This window comes from Lacerta agilis, chromosome 4 (genome assembly GCF_009819535.1).
Source record: "Lacerta agilis isolate rLacAgi1 chromosome 4, rLacAgi1.pri, whole genome shotgun sequence".
NCBI classification, from domain to species: domain Eukaryota; kingdom Metazoa; phylum Chordata; class Lepidosauria; order Squamata; family Lacertidae; genus Lacerta; species Lacerta agilis.
The window spans coordinates 25,341,970-25,368,793 of record NC_046315.1 but is presented as its reverse complement, the minus strand read 5'-3'; the positions used below and the strand labels follow the sequence as shown (position 1 = coordinate 25,368,793).

Sequence of the window (26,824 nt, the reverse complement as noted above, 5' to 3'; positions counted from 1 at the left end):
AACAGAGTAAGCTACAGATTGTGGTTGGTTTCTCCTCAGCACAAACAGGGAGGAGCAAAACATCCTAGCTTGGCACATTTACGGCAAATCATTCACTATTGTTTACTATGATGTGTGAACTAGGCCATTGTGGCATTCTTTATCTTTATGGTTTGGGGCACCATGTTCTAATCACGGCTCCCAAAAACGCATGATCACAGAGCCCCAAAACACAAGGGGCTGTGATATTGCACGAGGTTGCGACCCCACACGTTTTCCCCAAAACACACATTTTGAGGCTCCTTCATCTCACATGGGTCATGTGACTCATCCAGAAGCAGGGCCATGTCCTGGATTCTAAGGTAAACATGTTGGAGTGCATGCAATTCAACGCTCAGAAAAGAGTACCAGCTACCACAGTGAAAAACATTCAGGCCATGGATCCATGGCCAAACTACGCAGGGCTGCATTCAGCTAAATCAGTGAGTGCACAGAGCAACTTCTGTGAGCCAACAGAACTTCAAAATTGGATTTCTGAAGATCTATTGTCATCTCTATAGCCCCTTTTTTGGTTTTGAATATTTGTTTGTTGAAATTTTAATGTTGGAAATAACTTGTGGAGAGATTATATGAAGAAGAGGGACTTAAGTAAGAATATCACTGAAGGCAGAGAAAAACACCGAAGGCTGATTTCCCTTAAAATGGGAAACAGCTGGATTAGTTTGCCTTACACCCTACCAAACTAGTCACTGTTTGACATCCAAAGGATGCATGAAATACATGACAAATGTGATGAAGGAAAAATTTGTGCAGCTGCCATCAATAAGAGATGCCATCTGGTCCAAAGCTGTTCTTCAATCCCAACACTTGCTAAAGTTAAATCTTTAATGTTTATACAGCTCGGTTCTATAACACACTTCTGTATATGAATACAATATAGAAGAAAAGGCCTAGGAATACACCTTACACAAATCTGGACTTTCTAACATAGTTGGATGGAGACTTTACACCTCCTTCTGAAAACTCCTGCGGCCAAGCTCGTATTGCTCTGTTTTCCTTTGGATTACATTGGTGAGACTGGGGGTGGGGGTGGGGATGGGTTGTCTGGGCAGCCCAGGACCTCCATGCGCACTTCAGTGCAGCTAACACAGCAACAATACAGGAGGCAGCAGTTACGAGTTTCCAGCCTCTGCAGCCACAGCAGGCTCTGTAATCCTCCAGCAGTTTGACTTCAACCCCACAGGTGCAGTCCATTGTCTCTCGAGGCAGACAGAGGCCAACAACATTAACTTACACCAGTAATTGTGAAAGAAAATACCATTCAACTAGCAATACAATGTCACTAGTAAATATTTCCCCCCTGAAATTGTTAGGGAAATATTGTTATTACCTTTTTTTAAAGGATGGCAATGAAGTACAAATGTATAAAAAAACCCCCAGTGAATTTACCAAGGTTTGTTTTTCAGGTATGCTGACCCCCTAAGGTTTTCTTTCAGTGTCACGTGTTCAGTGCATCTCAAAAATGAAACATCTCTATTTTGTAGATGTAAACCACCATCACTTTCACATACAGATTGATGCAGAATGTCTGAAATGTACTTCCCCCCTGCTTTTCAGGCAACTCTATCCCCTACAGGTGGCTAAGAAGATATAAAAATTGCTAATGGATGAAAAGATAATGCCTTCCCACCATCTTATTGAATGTTGAATAGCTGAAGGTTGTGCCTCTCTCTATTCACAAATAAGGAATATTGAATTTCAAAGAAACACCGAGACCATCCACCAGACAACACATTTAAAGGCTTTTTAGTTCACACATTCGCTCCATGTCATGCTTCGCCCAGTTTTAACCAATATATCTTCCAGCTTTTGTCACAAATTCTCTACTCCCCACTGCAATAAATATACTTTATGGAATATCCCACTGACTAATGGGTGAAGGGAAAAAGAATATTCTGACAACTACAGTATATATTAATCAAGGTTCTCATTTTCTGACGAGGAGACACCAGGGCAGGTGGCCTGGCTTTGTGACATCCAATATCTTTCAATATCTATGTGACTAAATATCACATTCAAGATCATTGAATTGAATTGAATACAATGTTTAAAACCAAGCCCCAAATGCTAACCCAAATATGAATCCCCCCTTTCAGTTTGGAAGGCAATAAATAAATAAATAAATAAATAAATAAAGCAAGACAAAATTTATCCCAGGATTTACTGTCAAATCATACCCAAGAGGCACAGAGTAGTTTTTGTGGGCCAGGGAAAAAGAAACTGACTTCTTAGGAAAGGCTGCAGCTTAGAATAAGCTTCCCTGGTGTGTATTCAGATACAGACATATATATGCCTTTGAAATGCTCTGGGGATATAGTCACCAACTTGGTTTTGCTCTGTCTTACATTTACAAGGAACCTGAATGGAACTACAGATGTAAATCTTCTTTGGTTTTTTATACTAGTTTTCCTGGAAGACATAAAATGTAAAACTTCTGTCCAGTCTCAGTAGCTGCTTTTAAAATTACCATACATTTAGTATTTTTAAGTTTGAAGAAGGCATTGCAACTTTCATACCAATAGCCTCAAAATAATCCTAGGAAATAAAAAGGTTTTTCCCATTATATTCAGTCAGTTCCTGGTAGCAATCTGAAGGTAGATTGAAAGACCAAATGTCTTCAGAAACATGCTAATTTTTTTAAAAGTGAACATTTCCTCATTGTTGTTCAGATAAAAGATTCCAAATAGGTCATGAAAAGCAATGGGAACACATTTTAGAAGCCAGACCAATAATTCTAGCATATGTGATTTATAATATAGTTTTGAAAACTTCACTGACTAATTACTTTCAGTGGAAATTATATTCTTACTTACTTCACTCAACTTCACATACTCTCTCCGCAAGTTATTTCCAACATTAAAATTTCAACAAACGAATATTCAAAACCAAAAAGGGGCTATACTGCATTCAATATTTTGTTTAGCTTAAATCGGTTGCAGAAATTATATAAAGATATCCTTAAATATGGAACTTACTTCTGTCTCCATGGAATTTCCTGCATGTTTTTACAGCAACAAAGATATCTGTTTTCTTCACAGGATCTCCCTAAAAATAAAATGTCAACTACATTTTTCAACATTCAGATTTATATTGAATGAACAAGCTGTTGTAAAAAGACCCTCAATATATAGCTCTAAAATCTACATTAAAAAGCAGTTTAAGGCAACATAACAAAATATACTTTCAAAATTCAAAATTATCAATGTTGCCTAGCAGCATTATCCACTAAAATTCTAATTGAAATTCTGACTGAAGTCAGTTGCAACACATAAGGAAAGCAAATGAACAAAAGGAAATATTTAACTGTAGGGGTGTGACTGGCGAAGGCATAATACAGCCCAAAGGTATGCATGGTGGTATTAAAAAGTCCCACTATTTCAACAGGAGGGATATAAGCATGTGATTAACTTTTCCACGAAAATTGGTGTGATTTTGACGTACTTTTCTTTGGCTGGATCATCCCATCATTCATACCACAGGTGGAGTCAAAAGATCTACTTTAAGGCAAGCCCAAGGGATTTCAAGAAACCCATTGGGGGCTGAGCCCTTTTCCTGAATGTCCCCTGTTTCAGCAGATGTTTGGCACATGGCAAGAGGGCTTTTTAATAGTAATAGGAAACTAGCAGCACAGTTCTAGTGGCATTACTATGGGGTCTAGGTCCCATAGCTGTCAACTTTCCCATTTTTTGCGGGAAATTCCCTTATTCCAGTGCCATTTCCCATTGCAAAAAAAGGGAAAGTTGACAGCTATGGCCGTTTGCCAATGCAAAAAAAAGGAAGGTTGACAGCTCGGCTAGGTCCACAGCAGCAATTGATAGAAGTTGGTTGTCAGGTTCTTACTAAGGATGTGGCCTAACATCACTTTGACCTCAGCGACACACACACACACACACACACACACACTATTAACCCCAAAACAAAGAGTTTGTGTGGCACCTAACAGATAGAAAGTGCCAGAAGACATTTTGTTGGTTTTGCTGTGACAGACTATGATGGCTACCGCTCTGGAAATTGTAATAATCATTTCCTCTATTTCTTATCTTGAGAGGTGAGTGCTGGGGCTTACATGGCCAATGGCAGCGTGCATGCACAAGGGGACAGTATCGGTAAGTCCAGGGAAACCCTATGATTTGCAGAAGTTCAAAAATATTTGGAGGCAAAGAACCTAAATGAAGGGGAGGCACTTCCAAAGCAGCTCATTGAGGATGTGTGTTCAGTGGCTAGAGAACGCTGGGGGAAATAAGGGGGGAGGAGGAATGGAAAATGCAGCATTGTGGAGGAATGCATGACTGACTAACAAATGCTGCAGAATGCCATTTTGCAAATTTTTTGTTAATGGTCCACTTGTTAGCCCACTTTCACACAGTCCTCTGAACACAGGACATCACACATTTACAGTCTTTAATAAAACAGCCTCACAGTAGGCAAAGATGAACAGGAAATAATAATTGGCATTTGCCTTCCTGAAATCAAGACAATTTAAAAAAATGGAACTGGTCTTCATTTTCTCTTTAGAGCTTAATAAAATGGATGGACTTTCATTATGAGTTAAAAACACACACATACCAAACTAGTTTCCAAAGGACTATAGACTTGCTTAGAGAACAATGAAATTGAGGGCACAGAGGTTGAAAGGCTTGTGGGAAATAAATCAATAAATAGTGAAGGGGAAAGAAATTTAAGCCAGCCAGTGAATAAATAATAAATACTTAGCCCTTTCCACTGTTCAAAGTACTTCTCATACACTGCATTCTTGCAATCCTTACAACAAACAGTGAACAGTCCAGTATTAAATAACAGCAAAACAACAGAAAATCATGAGCCGAAATAGTTAATCCTTTACAGAAGTCAGCTTTCTTTTCCTTTCTCCTTCTGTTTGCCGCTTCTAGCCATCTTCTCCAGCTCTTCTCAACAGTCCAAAGTACCCACCCTTTTAGTTCCTTTTATCTTCTGAGCTAAGATGTTTCACCTGTTTTGAAAAATCTCACTCTGCCTGTGATTCCACATACAGTATGCACATACTTTTTCATTTCCCCTCTCCACTCACACTAGATCTACCAGAGCAGCCAGCCACATTTGTTGTTCATGTACCCGTATGTGCCCCACTCAAATATAAAATTATACGGTTTTTAATATTTTTCTCTCTGCCACAAAGAAATAAGGAGCAGAGTAGACATACAGTGCTAGTGTAGTTTTTTTTTAGAAAAAGGCTTCATGACTTCTGGAGTTTGTACATGGAATTCTGATCCCATCCTCATCCAAACAACTAATATTGTAATAAACTATTTTATAAAATATGTGATTTTTACTGTTTTGTTGCTATATTAAAATTCATCTAACTCTCTCCCCTCTCACTACCACCCCACTTTCTTTGGGCTTCTTCTTTCAAAAACATATAGATTCATAGACTCAGAAGGGATCCAAAGGGCCATCTAGTCCAACCCTCTGCTATGCAGGGATTTCATCTAAAGCATCCATGACAGATGGCCACCCAACCTCATTACCATATTATATTGTTGGGGCAGATCCTTCCCTACCTTCCCTAGCGTGCTTAAGAGAGATCTGTGTGCCCTCGGGAAAGGCAGAAGTGTGGGAGGCGAGGGAAGTAAACTCTTGCACCAACAGGACCCAGTTGGCCTGAAAGGACTTTGTTACTCTTCGTTTACATGATGCATTTGTTTTAGTATTTTAAAATTGTAGCTGCTTTGGATGCTTTGGCAGAAAGGCAGTATAGAACTCAAAATAAAAGAATTAATTAAAATTCTTTTAATTACAATACCCATAGGGGTATGCAGATAGATCAATAACAGTAGCTATGCTGTAAATAGCAATGTTTGTTACATAAACAAGATCACAGCACTGCCAGGAATGGAAAAAGAAAATAGTGTTATTTTTGCAAACTTCCAGCCCAAGCCAAGATCATACCAATTTAACAAAATGTGAACCACAACAAGCCAAGTCTGAGTTATGATAACATAACCAGAAAGACAAAGAGGAATAGAAAGGCAAACTTATGTTTGTACTACTTGCATCTAAAGTATCTTGCAAAGTCCTCAACCTTGAGAAATTTTAAAGAATTAAGGTGGATTAGAATAGGCTTTCTTTATGTCTTCTTACAGGGAAAAAACAGTCTGAAAATACTTACACAAAGTGGGAGGAAATTAGCAAATGTAGTGGCACAGTGAGCACCATTAGGAAAGTCAAAGTCTTCTGTACAGAACTCAGGCACTGGGGTGAGATGTGGTCCATTGCCTTTCTCCCAAATATAAAGCGCAATCTTTCAAAATACACAAAAAAGTATGATTAATGCTGAAATATATTCATGCAATTAAAATTCAATGCAAATGGCTTTCAATATAAGACGTTAGGGGAAAAAGATGGGAGAACTACACTCAGATATATTATTTTGTGGTATAAGAGAGATTTGAAGTTTCAAACAAGAGCTTATGTGAATAATTATATGTGTGCAGGTGTACAGTAGTATACTACTGATAAACTACTAGCTCTCCTCCCAATAAAACCAGATATATCATGCCAAGCACCAGGAACCTTTCCTTTCAATCACCCTAGATTTATTCATAGTGCCTCCATTCCTATCCCAAGCAAAAAAAGGTCTCTTTAAGAAGAATAAGGGCTATAGCTCAGTGTTAGAGCACATGCTTTGCATGCAGATGGCCTCAGGTTTAATACCTGACATCTCCAGGAAGAACTAGGAAAGAATTCCAGCATCCACTGATGTTTTTAATTATGTTTTATAGATATCTATAGCCTGATTTTATTGCATTTTATATGTTGAAAGCTGCCTTGTTATATTTTATGAGATATATTTATTTATTTTCAAATAAATTTTGATAAATAACACTGGAGAGGTGCTGCTATTCAGTGCAGACTGTACTGTGCTAGGAGCCTTGCTATGCATCTAATAGGGGGCTAACAGGCACTTGGAGAGGGCTTGCTAGAGACAAGAGTGCTGTGTATCCAACACTCTGTTAGTAAAGTTCTATTTGTGCAATGAGGCTTTGCCTTTCTCCATTCTCCCCCAACAACTTCAAACTCTGCTCCAGAGATGGCCCTTACAGTTCCGTTCTCAGAGAAGAGTACAAATTTTGGTTAGAGATGGAGGGATGGTTAGTAGGGGTGGGCAATATCTTGCTTCATGGCTTTTCCCACATTGTGATTTTTGCATAACACATACACAATGATTCATGATATATTGCCAGGTCAAAAAATTATGAAACCAGTTATCACAATATGGACTTCAAACCCGTTTTGGACGATATAGCACCCAACCCTAATGGCTAGTGCTGGGGCAGGAGCAAATTCAATTTTGAACTGGACCCTCATTTACAGGTGACCAGCTCAGCTCAAAGCAGAGTGAGGCTTTTCAAATTGGGGGGGGGGGTTCTAATTCAAACTCCACCAACTGCAAATTCACCTGTATCACTAATCTTTTCACAGATCCCTACATCTAACCAACGTATCTGCCATCTCATGAGACATCACATATGTTCAGTGACTATTGTTTATTCCCAGCTTGAGAAGAGGAAAACACAAACTGAAAATAAGTTTAGTTAAGACTGACAAGAACAGATGTCTGGGAAGGTTGGTAAATGTTCACAGCTGTGCAGACACGCATTCTTCCCTGCAGCTACTTTTAACATTTGAACAATAATAAGTCTGTGAATTTGTGGGGAATCAGTCAAATAGAAAAAGACATTTGTAAGAGACACATTTTAAAACTATGTGTATTTTGACTACTGCATTAGTGTGCTTTCGTGATACCACTTCACAATATGGCAATGTAACACACAGAAAGATAAATAGGTGTGCAATCTTCTTTTGCATCAGTGGAAAATTTTAAGGACTGAGCTGACTGCTTTGTAATTTTTATATCAAGTGCTTTTGTCCCACAGACGTCCTAAGACCTAGATAATTTCCAGTCTTTAACAGTAATGAGCAAAGAACCCATGACGCTCATGGCTTGTTAAGAGTTAGAAAGCAATGGGAATAGGACATCTTATGATTCATACTGGGTAGGGGGGGGGGAAGGAACCCTGGAAGGATTAATTGTAAAAAAAAATCCACAATAGGCTCAGCATGTATTCTTAAAAGGAAGAATTAATACACCCAAAAGATGGGCTGTAAAAGAATACAGTAAAAATGAATTATATTCCATCTGGAAAGGCACAGCAGCATACTGAATGTGGTTGAAAGGAACAGGAATGAAATAATGACCCAAGGCATCATATGCTTTTGAGTGCACAGGAGCATATCACAACTCCCTTCACTTTCAATAATGCCTAGTGTTACTATAAATTGTCACAGGAAAAGGAAAAAGAATGCTAACCTTTAAATATATATCACATTACTAAATGTAGCTTGCAATTCTACAAGCGTAGATTCCCAGCTGCCACTAGAAATGCCCTTGTCCCCAATCTGAACATTATTAAATCAAGTTAAGGAGGAAGACCTACACATATATGTGTTGCTCCATTTTCAGACATATATTCCTGGCTAATATGACAGATAAGCCCCTCCTGCAATCTGAGGCTACTAGAGATGAAATTTTCACTTCTTAACATCCAGCACATCTGTGCTAACTGTGGTTAGGCAGAATTCATGTCCTGTGTTTTGAGGGAGAGAGATAAAAATGTCCCATATTTAATCTTTTCTTTTCTTTCTTTTTAATCGGGACATCTTGCAGTGAACAGCTATCAAATAAGAACTTCTGCTTTAACAACTGTGATACCATGTTATTGAACGAGTCTTTCCTGTCCTTTCTGTCTTGGTGCACGACTGGATTTGAATCAGCGTAGTGAAGGCAAGTCCTGGATGGGTTAAAAATAAAGCCTGAAGAATTTAAACAATTTCCCAGGTGCATCCCCAGCACTCAGGTGAATGTAGAAGCCTTTTGTCATGTCCATGCATGCACCAGAGCTCCTGAAAAGGTCTGAATTAGTTTGCCAGCCTACAAAGAGTGCTATTGCAACTCATTATACCTTTTGCTAATAAATGAAAGATGTAATGTGCTATTTTTAAAAGGGTTGTACTGTATGATACCACACTGTATTGTTGATATGATGATATGGGGTCACCTTTGAAAAGCTCATGAATAAAGCATTGCACCAAAATGGGCTACTGACTGGCATCTTGCAGAGGAGAGAACATGTGGAATATACAGTATTTATGAACCTTTCCCCTGCTACCAGCAATTATTTTTCAGACAACTGTGGAAGACGGTTTCTGCGATATTGCATGAGTTAGTGGGAAAGTTTGGCATACATGACATGATTAGATTCTCTTCTGGACATTAGCAAAATGGATTTCAGCTGGAATACAGATTGCAGACTGCATCAGCTTTGTTGGATGACAACAAACACAGCTGGATTCATGTCAATTAGTATTCTACTTTTGCTGTGGACTGGGATATTCCCAAGGTTTATAATGCTTCTGTACATGTTTGTGCACATGTATCTTTCCATATATTTCACACAGATTTCCAGGAGAGCAGAATACAAGCTAGGATACAAAGAACCATACAACTAGTCCAGTTCCATGCATTCATGGTTGCTTTGGAGTTGTTTTTGCCAGCCAGGCATAAGCAGCATGGTAAACTGCCTTGGAAACTGAATGCAATTTCAAAAATAGTGTGTGATATGGAGGAACTAGCTGTTCAAAAACAAAGAAGTAAAAAGTCACTGTGTTTGCACAAGCTCCTTGCATGAGTAGCTTTTTGAATCCTGTCCCCTATTATCTGCATAGGCTAAAATAATACTATGTGGAGCTTGAAAGAAAATGTTGCAACATGGAGTGCTCATATTCAGAGTTCCAGCTAGGCAACCATGCCCATTTTTGGTATACTCCATTCCATCAATTACCACCCCCATCCCATTTTTCTTCTCCCAACAGTCAATATGCATTCTGTGGGGGCTAAAACATGCTCAGTTGTCGGTCAGCTTTTCTGGGGTTGTTGCTATTTTTCACCTCTTTAAATCCCCATCACCCCAAAATATTTTTGGTACTTTTGCAACTTTTGGATTTTCCCTGAGCCTGCTATGTATGGGTAGTGCTGTTTTGGATACATAAGGATTGGCACTCAGAGAATAAGTTCACTACTAGTGTATCATATTAGTTTTCACTATTCCATATAATGAACAAAGGAAGGAAATAAACACTTGTATCATTTCCCTCCTCCTATCACATGGACCCAAGATAGGTAACAGCAAAAGCAAAATTTTCAAAGTAACAGAATGTGGTCTTACCTCGTATTTTAAATCTATTGTAAAATCTGACTTCAAAGGTTCATTCTTCAGCCTCTTTGCAAGCCTGTGCAGTAAAATAATAAAAATAAAATGAGTTGTTTTTATACATCATACACACACACACACACACACCCCACATACAAATTGGATACATACAAACTAGAGGCTTTCAGTGATCATGCCATTACCTGGAAGCATGAATACATAATATCCTAAAAGACAATGTACAATGTACATGTATACTTCAATACTGCTTTTTGTGTATTATTACTATTCCAACCCACTCTTCTCCACTTTTCACTTTCCTTGCTTCATCTATTTCCTTCCTCTTTTTACTGCCTGTATACGTACCACGCTATCCCAGCTCCCAGATATAGAGAGCTAGCAGAGGCAGCTGCAGTGCTCTTTCAAGAATATTTCTGCACTGGGAAGAGGTTCTGCCACATGCTTACATGTCTAGAGGCAATTTCCATGTGAACAGAAAAAATAAATGCTGAATACCTAAGACAGAGGTAGCTTTTAATTTTCACCTAGACCTGTGGACTTTGTTGGCACAACCCAGAATGGTGGTCAGAAGAAGTAATAAAGTAATAGTAAGCTTTTAAAAATATTAAAAATTGGCAGGTGTCTGGGGGGGGGGGCATAAAAAACTGCAGGGGTTTGGATATGGCCTGTGGATCAGCCACTCCAGCCAAGGACATACTCCTATGTTCTATTTTTTAAATGGAAGCAAATGCTTAGGTAATAGAAAGGCTCATTATCCAGCATTTTCACAGTCAATTTCTCTACAACTAAACATGAAGATTAGTCTTTGAGATTTTAAAGATAGTTCCATAAGAAATATTTTTGCTTCTAGTTTCAAGAGGAGTAGCTTTTTATTCTGTTGCAGCAAAAAGAGCCTAAGTCTTGTGGCAACTTGTTTCCAGGCGTACAAAGAAGATCCACAGTTCAGCAGCCAATTATTTCTTGCTTTCTTATGTTCCCCATCTGTAGCGTTTAAATATTCTCAACTTTTGCCCAGGTATTTTACTAAGAAACCCTAAAAGACACTTGGCTAGCATCTAATTTTGCCTATATATTAATAAGACCAAGTTAAATGCAAATACCTACTTCCCAACATGTACATTTATGAAGAGGTAATTGCTTATTAATGTGCTTTATAATACCCTTGTGAGATAGTGCATGCAGTAAAAGGGAACAGAGTGTTTAGTTACTTAACATTGGATAAAAGCTCATTTGTGATCAAAGAGTCTAATCTCAATTTATATACATGTAAACACAGAGACATTTAATGTTTAACATAAATATTTTACTTCTCCAGAGCATTTTACAAACACCAACCATTTAGTAAACAAATTTAGAAAGATCACAAAACTGAATTCTTACTTCTTGACAAGTGGAATACTAAGTGCCCAGCCAGCAGCAAAATCTGGAAATTTAAAAATTGTAGGGTTTTCTGCAAATGCATAATGGTGAATAATTGTAGATTCATCGTCATGTAACGCTTTTCCTAAAAAATATTCCTATGGGAGAAAATAATAGAATCATAGAACTGTAGAGTTGGAAGGGACCCCAAGGGTCTAGTCCAAACACCTGCAATGCAGAAATATCAATAAAAGTATCCATGACAGAATGGCCATCCAACCTCTGCTTAAAAACCTCCAACAAAGGAAAGCCCACCACCTTCTGAGTCTGTTCCACTGATGAACAGCTCTTACCATCAGAGAGCTCTTCCTGATGTTTAGTTGGAATCTCCTTTCTTGCAGCTTATATCTGTTGGTTCAGGTCAGGAAAAAACAAGCTTGTTCCATCTTCCATGTGACAGACCTTTTAGATATTTGAAGATAGCAAACATATCTCCTCTTGGTCTCTTTTCCAGGCTGCACATACCCTCAACCATTCCTCATAAGGCTTGGTTTCCAGACCCTTGATCACTCTGATTACCCTCCTCTGCAAACGTTCCAGCTTGTCAATAGCCTTCTTAAATTGCATAGCTATCAACCTTCCCTTTTTTGCAGTGGGAAATGGCGCTGGAATAAGGGAATTTCCCGCAAAAAGGGAAAGTTGACAGCTATGATTGTGGTGCCCAGACCTGGACACAGTACTCCAGGTATTGTCTGACTAAGGTAGAATAGAGCAGTACTATTACTTCCCTTGACCTGCACACTACTGTAGATGCAGCCTACAATAGTAATAACTTTTTTTACTGCTTCATCACACTGTTGACTCATGTTAAGTTTGTGGTCTACTAAGACCCCCTAAATCATTTTCGCAAGCCTGCTGTTCCCTATCTTATATTTGTGCAGCTGATTATTCCTGCCTCAATGCAGAACCTTACATTTGCCCCTAATGATATTCATTTTGTTAGAGACACTGTTGAGTATCTAGTGCATACTTTTTACAAAGCTGTGTGGTCAAACGTAAGGCCAGATAAACTTTTCATTTCCTTCAAAAATCCCCAGTATGGAATGCTGCATGCCCTTTTTGATGATACATCACTGAAACTTTTGTCTATCAGTGTTATGCAGCTTCCACGTGAATTGATAAATATATACCAGCAGACAGTACTTTGATAGACAAACTACTCCTCATATAACTAGAGGTCTTTCACTCATTGTTGATACTTTATATGTCATTTACTGTTTTATATTTCTAGGTAAAACAGATTCAGGTAGGTAGTCGTGTTGGTCTGACGCAGTGGAAGCTGGACTGATTCTTCAGCAAGGCTTGTTCGATACTGCTTAAAAGTTTTGGTCTTTATAATGCTTTCTACCAATTTTCCCCAAATTGATTTAGGCTACTAGTATGTAATTTTCTAGATGGCCACTTACTGTGAATACATCTATTTTAAAAAACTGGTTGCTAATACCACTGCTATTCAAACACAGTACATGGGTAGTTTTGTTCTTGGACATCTCCAAGGTTTGATCTTGAGCACAGTGATAAGTAGATGAATAAGATTCTTAGGATGTCAGTACCAAAATGCGTAATGCAATGTAGTCTCTTTGACCTACATTCATCAATTACCTTCAGTTCCCACTGCAGTATAACTTTTAGTCATTAAGTGCTCCTATCAGAAGTGGGAATTTCTTTATTCATTAAAGCTTTCTTTATTCTTAGAGCATTATATAAAAGCAAATTAACCAACATCTCTATTTCTAAGCTAGTAATCTAAATTTCCCATTTTTACCTCAAAATGCAAGTAGTCAATGAATTTAACTTCACCTTAGACTTGTCATATCCTTCAAGTATTTTCAGTAGCTTTACAAGATGTATTCTTGTATCTTCTTCACAGAAGAAAAACCATGAAGAATTTCTGCTGTATGTAACAGAAAAACTGACAAAAGAAGTTGAGATTACTGGGAAGACTGGGAAGGACTTAACAGTGTGACCCTACACACATCTACTCCAAAGTAGTTCAATGAGACTTACTCCCAGGTAAGTATGCCAATAATATATGCCTAGTTTCTTAAATGCAAAAATAAAGAACATTTAAAGAGTCACATGAATTGATTTTCACCAGCAATATAGTGATGGCTACCTCAGGCAACAAAAAGCAGTGTTACAGCCCTGCTCAGACCTAACAGGAAACCAGACAGGTGTGCAGCCTCCCTTACTTGTCAAAACTCAACATAACCAGCAATAATCTGATCAGGTGTTACAGCAAGCGCCTTTGAAGTCTTTTACAGGTGTAGCTGTGCCTTCAAAGGGACAAGGCTATGCTTGCTGACAGCACCAATCACCTGACTGGCCCTGACAGTGAGCCCCTGTGACTACACTGCAGAGATCCCGGAGATGAACAACTTACTGCAACCAATCCCACTGGGGTTTGTTGTCAGACAGCCTTTCATGCAAAGAAACAACTGTGAGCTCACTCAATTCTTCCTTTGTAACCACATCCTTATTTGGGAGGGGGAGAATGGTTTTGCAGGTCAAATTGGGACCTGTGCTGGGCCAAGTTAGGCCCATGAGCTAGAGATACCTCACTACTGCATTACATGAACAGCAAACCTCAAGCTTGCACACTTGCCCCTTTCACACACCAGAGGAAAGGAATGTTGGTTGTTTTTTTTAATCACTCGTCAAATCTGTCTTTTGCCCCTTGGTTTCTTCCTTCAATTTTTGGACTGTTTCATATGATGCCCTCCCAATTATTGTTCTGATTATTTTTAATGTGCAATTGTAAAGAGCTTTAGGTAGCTGATATGAGCTGGAAAAAAACAGGAAAAAAACATTATAAATAAAGGGGAAAGGCATATCCTAGGTGCGCCACAGATGACCTCTTTCTAAACCCTTTATACTGGCTCCAAGAGCCCTACGTTTTTCCACATCCACTCACAGTAAATATCTGCAAAACATCACACACTTCCGATACCCACTTCTTCCATAAAGCTTCTTGAACCTTTATGGTCTTGCCTTTATCTCACTATTGGTTATAAACCAAAGTCCTCCTTCAAAGAAAAGGCCTTTAGTTGAGTACAGTGGTACCTCGGGTTAAGTACTTAATTCGTTCCGGAGGTCCATTCTTAACCTGAAGCGTACTTAACCTGAAGCACCACTTTAGCTAATGGGACCTCCTGCTGCCGCTGCTCCATCAGAGCACGATTTCTGTTCTTAAGCGGAGTTCTTAACCTGAAGTGTACTTAACCCGAGGTACCACTGTACTGCAGTAAGATGGATGTGTGGGGAGAGCATTCCCAAAGGTAAGGAGCAGTAGAGGGAATGTGTGCAGACAGGACAGAACAAAAAAATGGAAATCTTTAGCTCAAAACAAATATTGGTGGTGGGTGAACTACTCCTTTCTGCCACATTTTCACTGGAAATGATTTTGGTTCTACCAGACAAAAACCATTTGACCTGGCCTGAACTGCTGCCTCACAAATTATACGTATCACACTTACTCGTGCATTAACGGTAGAATGGTCCATGCACCTTCATGCTTGTCCATCTGATGAATAAGCAGAACTGTGGGCATCTCCTTTAAGAAAAGGGCAAACATTTTTATAACTTTCATGTTAATAAAACATTAGTACTGTACGTTGCTTTAAACATTTTGGTTTCAGCTTTTCCTGCAAAACATGTTTCGCTGTACTCCTGTTAACAAAACAATTCTCTACTGCTCTGTGTTTTAATATTTATTTTTACTTTAATTATGTTTATAACTGGTTTAATTTTTATTTTATTTTATTGGCTCTTATCTGATTTTTGTAGGATTTAATTGTGATATTCTAATATTGCTTGCTATAAATATTTGTTAAATGGGAGAAAACACTGACCAATACATGAGCCAGTTTAGAAGTGACAAACTTTGTTTAATAATAAATGATAGATTAAGCTGATAACAAGGTTGGGCCATGCACTTCCCTCACATTTCCCCATGCAGTGCCTTGGATACTGGTTAAGTTGAATCAGTGTTTCCCATTATACCCAAACTGGCATATTTTAGCATAAATCAAGGTTTAGTAACCTTGAGTTTAAGCCACAGTTCAGATGTAATAGGAACTATGGTAAGCTAAGAAGCATACAAGTGCTGAAGCTGGCATGCAAGGGGAGACAAAAATGTGGTTCCAATGGTCTTTCCTGGTGCAATAAACTATGGTTCATTGACCTGAACTTGCTACTTCTGAATTAGCCTGCCATAGAATGCTAAGGAACACAGGGCAAATTTATGTCGGCTCCTTGCACTTTTATAATAAATCTCGGGATATCTGAATTTAATATATTCAACACTGAAGAAGAAATAAGTATCAGATACCTTTGTGCAGTTTTGGTTGGTTTTTTGACTACTCTGGGATTCTATTTGAATGGCAATAAATCAAGTATGCATAATTCTTTCAACAACTGTGTGTTTATTGCAATTATTTTACTTCCCTAGCAGTCCTACCATAAACACTTTTGTCTCTCTCTTAAAATGCCAGCTATTTCTATCACCAAATGCAGGCTTTCTACTAGGATGAATGAAGGGGGTAAATCTATTTATAGCTGAGGAAGCTTGCAAGTTAGGCTCCATGTCAAACATTTCCCTTCAAGTAGAAGAAGATGGGCTTCTTATCTCAGCAGCCTTTTAAGAAAGGGAAAATGGAGAGCTGCCTGAGCAACCTTCAACAAATGCTTTGATTTTCTTTGAGAATAACTGGCTGGATTTTGGTCTTTAAAAAAACAATTTTTCAAGTATACTTGCAAGCTTCATTTACACACTCAGGCATCAAAATGTTTCCTTTCAATTTTGCCATTACAACTGCTAAGAATATATATTATGCAACTTTATCTGTTGTTTTCGCACATCAATATTACCCTTCTTCACCATTCTTTATTATTCTGTAATAAACCCAATAATTTTACCTAACTTCTTTCTAAAAATTACATACGGTTCCCCAATACTCACTGGATTAAACAAGCATCAAACTTGCATAGCTTCAGTTAGAAGAACTGCTTCATGTGCGCCCTTTTGATAACAGCCCTTTTGAAAATTTTATTCCATGTTTCCTACCCATGGACTGCACTCTGCCAGGCAGCAATCAAGTAGACCAGGCACAGACTAGCAGTTACCTTTCTTGTCCATCCAGTGGCGTAGGAAGCCTCTTCGCTGCCCAGGGCGGTAGCATGGAGGCACCCCCCTGGGGGCATGTCACGACGCATGCTGGCCCGCCCCTTGCCTCCATGCCGCATCCGACGTGCGTTGTGAGGTCACGGCGCATGCTGCATGGAGGCAAGGGGCGGGCCAGTAAGGAGGGGCGCCACGCCAGCGACAAGCGTGATGCTGGCCCACCCGCCTCCATGTCGCGGCGCCACAGGCCAGCCAGCGCCGAAAAAAGCCGCTGAAAGGGGGGGGGAAGGGAAGCAAAGCAGGCACTTGAAAGCGCCTGCTTTGCTTCCCTTTTTTCCCCCTTTCAGGGTTTTTGGTACTGGGCTCCCTGGGTGGAGCCATGGCATGGAGGCGAGGGGTGGGCCAGTGAGGAGGGGCATCACGCCAGTGACAAGCGTGACGCCCCTCCTCGATAGCCCGCCTCTCGCCTCCATGCCGCGGCTCCGCTGGCCAGCTAGCGCTGAAAAAAGCCGCTGAAAGGGGGGAGGAAAGCAAAGCAGGCGCTTTCAAGCGCCTCCTTTCCTTTCCTTTCCATTTTAAAAACCAGCCGAGCGAGGTTTTGGAGGCGCCGATTGCGGGGGCAGGGCCCTGCCCCGAGTGTCACCCCCGGGGCGGTACCTGGGGCGGCCCGCCCCCTAGGCCCCCCCTCGCTACGCCCCTGTGTCCATCTAATTCTATATCAGGGCGAGGATTAAAAAGGCTATACAAGTTACCCCCTGAGAGTAAGATTTTTTTTGAAGGGCTTCTCAAAGTGCCGACCCTCATGCTGCAAGGCAAGCACCACTCTTAAGAATTGGGGTGGGGAAAACAATTCTCATCTATTTTAGGCTACAATGTCAATGGCAATAATCAATTTGAATGCTCACTGAGTATCTTTTGATAATTGTGGGTTCTTAAGAGTGCATATTCTCATATTTATTGTGGGACTAGATCCAAACTTAAGTCATGCTTGGAGAAGAGCCATTAAAATCTATACAATTTTCAGTGGTTCTCTTTTAAACGTGACCAAATTTGGATCCAACCCACAATAAATAAGGTAACACAATGATGATCTGAATCAAGCCCAGGTAGCTGGCATAATTTTACAATTATCACTCTAGTAGTTTTACTTTAAAACTATTTATAGGTAACCCTTTAATTGGCAATGAACAATATAACTTGCACAGTACTCTTATTTTCTGATATTATCATTTAATATCACTTTAGCAAGTTTATTTTTTAAATTTTGCATGCTTTTATCACCATTTAAAGAGCATAATTATACTAATGTTGCATTATTTATTCATGACAAGCACTAAGCAAGATAATAGCACCCTTGCAATTTTCACATGAATGGAACAATCTGTTCTCATAATTTAAAATTCTGAAGTTTATTAGATATTTCATATCAGGTTTTACAAGTGAAGTGTAGCTTTAAAATATGAAAATCTTCCATGTGTTCAAAACACAAGGTTGTCAGCTGCATGCTATTTTTGTAGAGACAGAATTCCATTAGAACATAATTCTAGTAATGGACTTTATATTCAAAACAGCATAAATAGAAACGCATTTAGTCCTACCGCTATACTCAAAATTTAAATGAACAGCATAATTGCAGGCATGCTGCCAAATTGTCTGTACAGCCTGCAGCAAACAGCAAGTAATAAGTGGAATTTATAGCAACCTAATCATTTTATACTCTCGGTCACTGGCTTTAATCCAATGATAGTCTTAGCATCCCAAAGGAGCCCAAGAGAATTAGCCCAAGCTCCAAAAAGCAAAATGAGTTTCATAAGCCTTAAGCAACTAATTCACATGGATCTCTTAGGTAATTTAACAATTTTATTATCTTGATGACTTAGATGTTTTCCACACAGAAAAATAAAAAAAGCTTTGAAGTCACAAATATTAAGGAAATTAAAGTCCATTTACAAATTTCACATAAATGCCTATTTCCTTCCCATTTCCATTTATCCCTAAATATAAAAATGTCTCCTATGTATTTTGTCATCGGAAAGCATATTCAATGAATTTTTTGAAATACCAAGTAGAACAACTTGATATGATTAAAAAAACACAAGTGCATCTCTGACAATTGTTAAGCCACAATATTTGGATATGCATGATAAACTGCTATTTTGAAAGAATTGTAAGCTAGAGTTACTACAGTCCTAAAGATATGAGTAGCTTCCATAGCACACATAATATTGAATGTCACTATAACTACAATGGTCCCACTGAAAGGGCAGTGGGGCAAATCCATCCTGATACATTATTTGTCAGTCGCTATTCTAATATAATACACCATATTTAGCATTTAGGAGTGTGTTGTGTCAATGTAGAGGCTCCATTATGGCTAATATACCTTTGAGGTACTACACAGATGGAACATCTTACATTCCAGAACTCCTCCTATACTCATCAGTCAGTAATTCTGAACCATATGGCAGGTGTTTTTTTTTTTTTTTTGAAAAAACAATTCCACTACACAGCTTCTGACAATGGTTGCTATGATTCGCAATTCAGCAGCAAGCCCCATCCTATATAAAAATGCATTATCATGATGCCACATATCATGACAGTGGCCATGTTGGAATGATTTTTCATAACTTCGTAAACCATGCTTTATGAAGCTGTTGAGTACTGTGGCCATAGGCTCTTTCTTCTCTTTCGTCCATCCCTTGTTTCTTGCCAGCATGGAGATCTTGGTTACCATTAAACAATTGTTTATTAATCTCTTTCCATAAGGCATCCCAAAGTGATTCACAATATATATAAAAGTTACATATATAAAAAGTTAAAATGCAATACTAACTATGAAACATTTTAAAACAGCAGAACATACACAACATCCATTCAAATCCAAGCTCAATGCAAATTGGAATAAAGATTTTAAAAAGATTGTTGATAGGGGGACACCTTTAGCAGATGCTGAAAAGACAATAGAGAAGGCCCCAGTCTAATTTGTAATGGGAGGGAGTTCCAAAAGGGAAGTGCCGCTACACAAAAAGCCCAATTATGAAATCGTGCAGAATGGACCACCAGATAGGATGGTCCCATCACTGAGTCCAAGCACTGGTCCAAGGCTTGCATGGTCTCTCCCAATTCAGATGTTACAGAGAACTAGAGCTACTGATGACACCTTGGCCCAAATTGCCTAATAACCGCTCCCATGTAGATGTTATGTTGCATCAGGGAGAGGATGGTGCTCTGGAGCACCACACAGCACAACTGTCAGGGATGCAAGAGATAATTACCCCATTCTATTCTCTGCAACCGATGCTGAAGACAGGACCAAAAATACTGGAAAACAGTGCCTCCAATACCATCAGGGTGACCAAAAGCAATTCAGCCCCATAACCAGGCCAGAACCACAACTGCAATGGGTCAAGAGAACTGGTTTCGTCCAAGATTATTTGCAACTGTTACACTACAATCATCTTAATCACCCAGAAGGGGGAATTTATGACAGGTGGTAGTTGTCACAAAACAATGGTTCCATGGTGGATGTTTTCAGGAGTGGTTGATTCACCTCCTCTTTCTATAAATGGCCAGAACCACTCCTTCCCACCAGGATGCATATTGATTACATTCTGGACCCATTCAGTTATACTCATTCAGCAAGAGGAACAGGTGTTGATGGAACACATGGTTGGCTGCATGATTTATTTATAAAAATAATTGTATATTGCAATTTCATGAACTATATTAAAGCAGTCTACAACAATTAGGGTTGCCATATTTCAAGAAGTAAAAATCCAGACACAAAAGCAACCCTGACAACAATCAATGTATAATAAGAACAGCACAAAAATTAAATTGTTGCTAGCTCTTTGTCCACTGCATAAACAGTTTGTGGAGGTGAAGGTTGCTGTAAATGGGGCCCTGGAAGGCACAATCCTTTGGAATCTTGTACACGCGATTTATTTAAGTGTGCCTTATTCATTTCATGTGAATAAAAGATGTTTTCTTTTGTTAAAGTGGTTCGTTTCAGAATAATGCATCACATTTTTCTTCTCTAAGCTACACTGTGTATGCCAATTAACATCTCCAAATGCTAGTAGGAAGCAAAATGTCTTATTAACACTACTTCACATCAAAATAAATGCGTACATGCAGCAGTAAAAAATGAATGTAGAAAAATTAACAATCCACTAGCAAGACAGATGGAAACTACATAGCCTGTAATTATGTTTTGGCAAGCATAACAAACCAACATTGGAAAGCTCATTAGGACAGGTAATAAAATCTAATTCAAACAGAACATTCACCTATAATACCAGTTACAGTATGACTCTGTAATTTGACTGCCCTCTGAACAATTTTTAATGGTTGCTATCAGTTATTTCCTTTTTCTTTGCTTGCTTCATTTATATCCTGCCCTTCCTCTAAGGGAGGGATGAGGAAACTTTTGGACTGCCTGCACTGGAACTTTAGGAGGATCAGTCTCATGGGCCAAATTAGACAGAAAGGTGGGGTAACTCACCTGTGAATCAAATGTCATTATGACATCACATTTGTCAAAGTCCTCTATGCAGGGCTTCCAACGTGACTGCCAGATGCTTGGCTTTGAGATACTGAGTTGCGCATGTCATTATTATTTTGGCATTGTATATATTATTTAAATTTCCATGTAATAGGTGTTGAAATGCTGTCCATTTTTGTTAATTAGTTTTTGTAAACCACATACAGAGTTGTTTAGTTTGTGATTTATCTCACTGCATTCCTTGGGCATGGTATTGAACTTAGCAAAGGAGATGCTTGGGAACCTGCAATGGCTTCAAAGCCCCTTTGCTGTTTGCAAAGGTCTTTAAGAAAGCCCCCACACTCCTGTATGAACCTCCAGAGTCTCCCACGACAGCAGTGGAGTTATGTAAATGTCCTTTGCAAAAGTACTTTTAAAGTATGAAATCTGCTGTTTTATTGCTGTCCTTTTGGTGTCTGTTGATTTAAACCCAACCTGGGAACTGATTGGTTGAATGGAGTTATATAAAGGCAATATATAAACTATTTAAATATCTTCATTAAAAGAAACACAATGTCAAATTTATGTTGAGCATCTCGAGTGAATGCCATTCAGCCCTAGTGAATGCTAGCCATCCAATGCCAGAAATGCTATATCCCTGCATAGCTGCAATGATGCTACAATACGAGGAACACAGAGTTTGTGCTGAATCCTGAGGAGGACAAAAATTAAGAAATAAAGGTGTCTTATACAGTTAACTGGGCTGAGCCCACATAGAACTAGATGCACATTTTTAGCAGCTGAAAGGATTAAAAGATCGTACAACCCAAGTTTTCCCTAGTATGGGCTGGGGGGGGGGGGGAATGGATACTGCATGGAATAGTGTCAGGTTGCCAGGCAAGGCTTATCTTCCCTCTCTCTGTACCGTAGATAACAGCACGAAGCGAAAGTACTCTTTTGCAGCAACAGAGAGGTTTATTGAACACAGCATCCATTCTCACCGTGTAGGTGCTCCCAACTGAGTTCCTCCCACTTCCCTCTAGTTACTTCCATCTCATCACATGATCCCTCCACCACTGAGCATTCTGAGAGGCAACCCTATCTAGACGCCTGCCTCTAGGGTTCATAAGCTGCACACTTTCTAGTGAGGGAGATTCAACCAGCTCTCTCTCTTCCTGTTCCTCTCCCCTTGGTTGCTCTTCTCCCAGGTCAGCCCAACTGTCAGTTTCTTCACAACAGCCATGTAAAACAGGCTGGACATTGGTGACTGGACTAAAGCAGAAGTGAGCCAAAGCAATGACGACATAAGTGCACATATTCTCAGTAATTTATGTTTTTCAAGGTTTGGGGGGTGATAATGTTTGTTGTTTGCTGACTGATGTGGAACGGCATATGCTCAGGGTTTTGCTTTGTTTTCGTTTGTGTTCTAACAAGAGTTCTAACAAGTACTTAATTCCATGCATTCCTTTTGGGGGGGGAAGGAGGCCCCCAACCAACTTAATCAACCCTTAGAAGCATTATAAAATGGAATTCTGTGCCTACTTAAATAAAATGTGTGTAACACATTCCAGAACTATAACTATAACTTGATGGTTTTTTAGACAGAGGCTATCTATTCATACCTTTCCAAGAACTGCAGCTTGTTTGAAAATACTTTGTTTTAGATCATCTGCTTTCTTCAAATGAAAAGAATTCCTTTGACTCTGGATGACAAATACTATTTCTTTTAGTTCTGTGAATCAAAAATAAGTAATAATCATTAAAGGGGGGAGAGAGACAGTGAATTTCAAGGTTATTGCAGATAGTACATTTTAAAATTTTAAAAATCAGTTATTCAAATAATTAACTTGCCCAAATAAGAATCTGTTGACCTTAATAAAACTTGTGGAGACAACATGAAATAAAAGCTTTCAATTTAAGGATAGTAATGTGTCATTTGTTTCTGAACCAGGCAGAAAATGTTCATTAGCTTGCCACAGAGATTTCAATTCACAAACAGTGTTGTGTGAAAAATAAGACTCGCTGTAAATGTAAGCTGGTCACAGAAATTCAATCCAATTCAAAAATTGTTTCTATATTGAGACTAAAAGCAATTACACTTTAACCTAAAGCAAACAGTTTCCATCAGTCAGTCATTTCTGCCGAAGATGCATCAACCCCCGCTGAAAACAAATCTAAATTTGTCTCATAAATGCAAAAAGAGTTCACATAACATTCTCAAAATATCTGATGCTCTACTAAGCATACATAACAGAATCTATTGCAATTTCTTACAATGACCCATCTCCTCCCTGGTTCACAGCTGCCTGGTAATAGTTTACAAATATGTTGAATAAAATACCTTCTAATTAAAAAGTTGTCTAGTGATATATGGTTAGCTACTTTAGCTGGTTGTTTGTTGTACTTAGTAGCAGAGATCTTAAAGTCAATGTAACTACATATGCTATTACATACAAGTTTGTAAAGCTACTTATGGTATCATAAACCAACAGGCATATGTATTGGGGTGTCTATAAAACTCTTTCTAGGTTTCCAAATTTGGTTTTAAAAAAGCTTAAACTGCCCTCAAACTGATCTTCTAATATAATATTTGAAATATCTAACATAATGTTAAATTTCAAGTATCTGTGTGTACTTCTTATAGAAATCAAAGGCAATCTAGTTGATGACTTAGCAATAGTCTTTTTGAAAGCTACGGCTCTCAGCATCCCTGCCAATTAGCCATGGTGGCTGGTGCTAATGAGAGTTGCAGTCCACAACTTCTGGAGGGGACCACATTGGTTATCCTTGGTTATCCCATATTTGCCAAATACCACATCTGCAATGTTTGCTGCGTTTCTTAGTCATGATAGTGCTCATGCTTATGAACAAACCAGCCAGTGCCAAAATCTACTAAAAATAATCTTGAGATTAAAAGATCTTCCAAAAAGACTGATTAACTGGCAACTCTGCACAAATCATCTTGAGGGGCTGAAGAACTAAATGGATTAATTCTAGCTTATTATCATCTTCATCATGTTTAATCAGTAATCAGCTGGCAACACGGTAAGCAATGCTATAATTTTTACATGATCACATTTGTATGAGTGGCAAATAACAGTGTAGACTAGAGGTGAAGTTGAGAACACCCCCCAATTATTATTTTTTAATAGAGCTTTAACTGCTTCTAGAAGAAATAGGGGAAAGAAACATGGAGGGGCTATAACTCAGCGCTAGAGAACGTGCTATACCAAAGCCCAGATTCAGTCCCTGCCATCAGGTAGCAGGTTATGAGAAATATTGTTGCTTGAGACCATGGACAGCTGCCTCCAGTTGGAGTAGTAGACAATACTTAGTCAGATGGGTGGGGGAGTCTGTCCTTGTATAAGCTAACTTCTTATATAAAAACCCATAGCTTTAGATGGCTTTTAAAGGGAATTAGACATATATATATATATATATATATATATATATATATATATATATATATATATATATATTCTGTGACTAGTCACAATGGCTTTATCATCAGCTAATGCACTACACCACCAGGAGCAGGACTGTATAGGCCCCCACAGATATATGAGGCACCCAATACATTGCTGAACTGTGGCTCTCCACAGGACTTCATTCAGTATTAAGCATCCAGGACAAGAGGCGATTCAAGCAAACATTGGACAAAAAAGTCTGAGATGATCTGGAAACCGCTTTAATCTTCTTAGGCTGTGATCATGTAATTTACCTAGGAGTAAGCCCCTTGAACTCAATGCAACTTATTCCTGAGTAAACATACATGCGCTGTTAATGAGTGACAGTGGGGTGCACACGTGTGTGCATTATCTTTTGATTAAAATAAATAAATAAAAAGTGAAAGCTAATTTTCAATTTACCCCCACTGTTTTCTCTTAACCCAACACAAGTGAAACATTAAATGCTGAGACCTCAATGTAGTAACAACCAAGTACATTGGGACCACTTTTTAAAATAACTAGGCAGGAAGGACACCCTACCCCCCAATGCCATTGAACATCAACAACTGGGGAGCAACAACTGGAGAGAGGCTCTTGCCTTTGTGTCCTGCTTGTGGGCTGCCCAAAGCCATGTGGTTGGGAAACATGATAAAGGACTAGGTGAACCAGTTGATCTGATCCAGAAGGGCTCTTAGGAGTGAAAGCAGTAATGTCTCCAATGGCCCAAGAACATGCTGTACAGGATAACCTGACAATGTATGAGATATACATGATTGAGTCTAACAGACAGACTGCAGAATGAAATACTGAAAAGGCTTACTTACCCATGCTTATTTTAGTCGAGTTTCCACTTCTTTCTGACGTCTGTATTAAGATAATACAAACAATATAACCATACATTAAAATAAAATGTAACGATTTGCTTAAACTTGCTAACTAGGCTGTCATAACCCCATCCAAATAGCTGTGCAATCTCAATAAGTCATACTAAATCCCTAAGGCAAGTATTATTATCCCTATGTTGTAGGAAAAGAGCTAAACCATAAGACATAATGGTAAGCCAGAGTAAAACAACCTATGGTTTACTGGGAATGCGCAATTGTGCTGGTGCATGCGCTTCGAATCACACCAGCCCCCTCCTTCCCTTGCTGTACCAGAAGGAAAGAGACCAGAGCACTGATTTAGTGTCATGTGCAAACCAGCAAACCGTTTCTCTACAACCATGAATGCTGGTTCGCACATAATACTAAGACAGCATTCTGGTTTGTTTTCTCCTGGTACGGCAAAGTGAGGAGGGGGCATGATTTGAGTGGCATGCACCAGCATACTTCCCTGTTCCCAGTAAGCCACAGTTAGTTTAACTCTGGTTTACCATTACATGTCAACTAGGCCAGAGACCAGAATCTTGCGTAACACCATCTAATGAGTTTCCAGCTCAGGTTAACATTTAAATTCTATAGTCACATTTTTAGCTGCTACGTTATACATCCTCCAAGTAACTAAGCTTATGTAATGTAGAAGTGAGTTTATATTGCTTAATTTTTGTTTATTAGAAATTTAATTGTATAAACATGTTATCAGTGCTACCATTCTAAAATGTTGTTTGATACAAATTAATTTGGACTAAATACCACATTTTTCTGTGTATAAGACTAGGCTTTGTCCCTAAAAAATAATGTAAAAAATTAGGGGGCAATTTATACATGGATACATCTAACCCCATTTTCTTAAATCCGAGTCCGCAAAAATAGGAGGCGTCTTATACATGGAGGCGTCTTATAGACAGAAAAATATGGCACCTAATCAAAAGCCATGATAACAATTAATTTGAACTAAGCACCAAATAAAAAGCCATGAAATAATAAAGATTACTAAAATGCACACACTTAGAAGCATTACACTCTTATGTGATATACTCAACATTTAATGAGTATATTAATCTATGGAAAAACCCTCTATCCAAATTATATTGCAACCTAAATAAATATGAAGAAAGGTTCCCGCAGAGCCCAAAATAAAACTCAGTAAATCTAAGATATGTACA

At 38.8% G+C, this 26,824-nt stretch overlaps 1 protein-coding gene across 5 annotated transcripts in view; it reads right to left on the bottom strand.

Annotated features, from left to right (window-relative positions):
* The window catches only part of B3GLCT (beta 3-glucosyltransferase), a 65,004-nt gene that overhangs the window by 18,783 nt on the left and 19,397 nt on the right, over positions 1–26,824 (bottom strand). For 4 of the 5 annotated variants that reach the window (XM_033146456.1, XM_033146461.1, XM_033146460.1 and 1 more), the window contains 8 exons: positions 25,605–25,644; positions 22,954–23,063; positions 15,203–15,279; positions 13,527–13,638; positions 11,688–11,824; positions 10,302–10,365; positions 6,185–6,316; positions 3,015–3,084 (listed from right to left, as the gene is read on the bottom strand). In XM_033146456.1, the coding sequence (XP_033002347.1) occupies positions 3,015–3,084; positions 6,185–6,316; positions 10,302–10,365; positions 11,688–11,824; positions 13,527–13,638; positions 15,203–15,279; positions 22,954–23,063; positions 25,605–25,644 (742 nt within the window). The remainder of the gene's footprint in view (positions 1–3,014; positions 3,085–6,184; positions 6,317–10,301; positions 10,366–11,687; positions 11,825–13,526; positions 13,639–15,202; positions 15,280–22,953; positions 23,064–25,604; positions 25,645–26,824) is intronic. The other variant, XM_033146458.1, reaches the window with a different exon arrangement.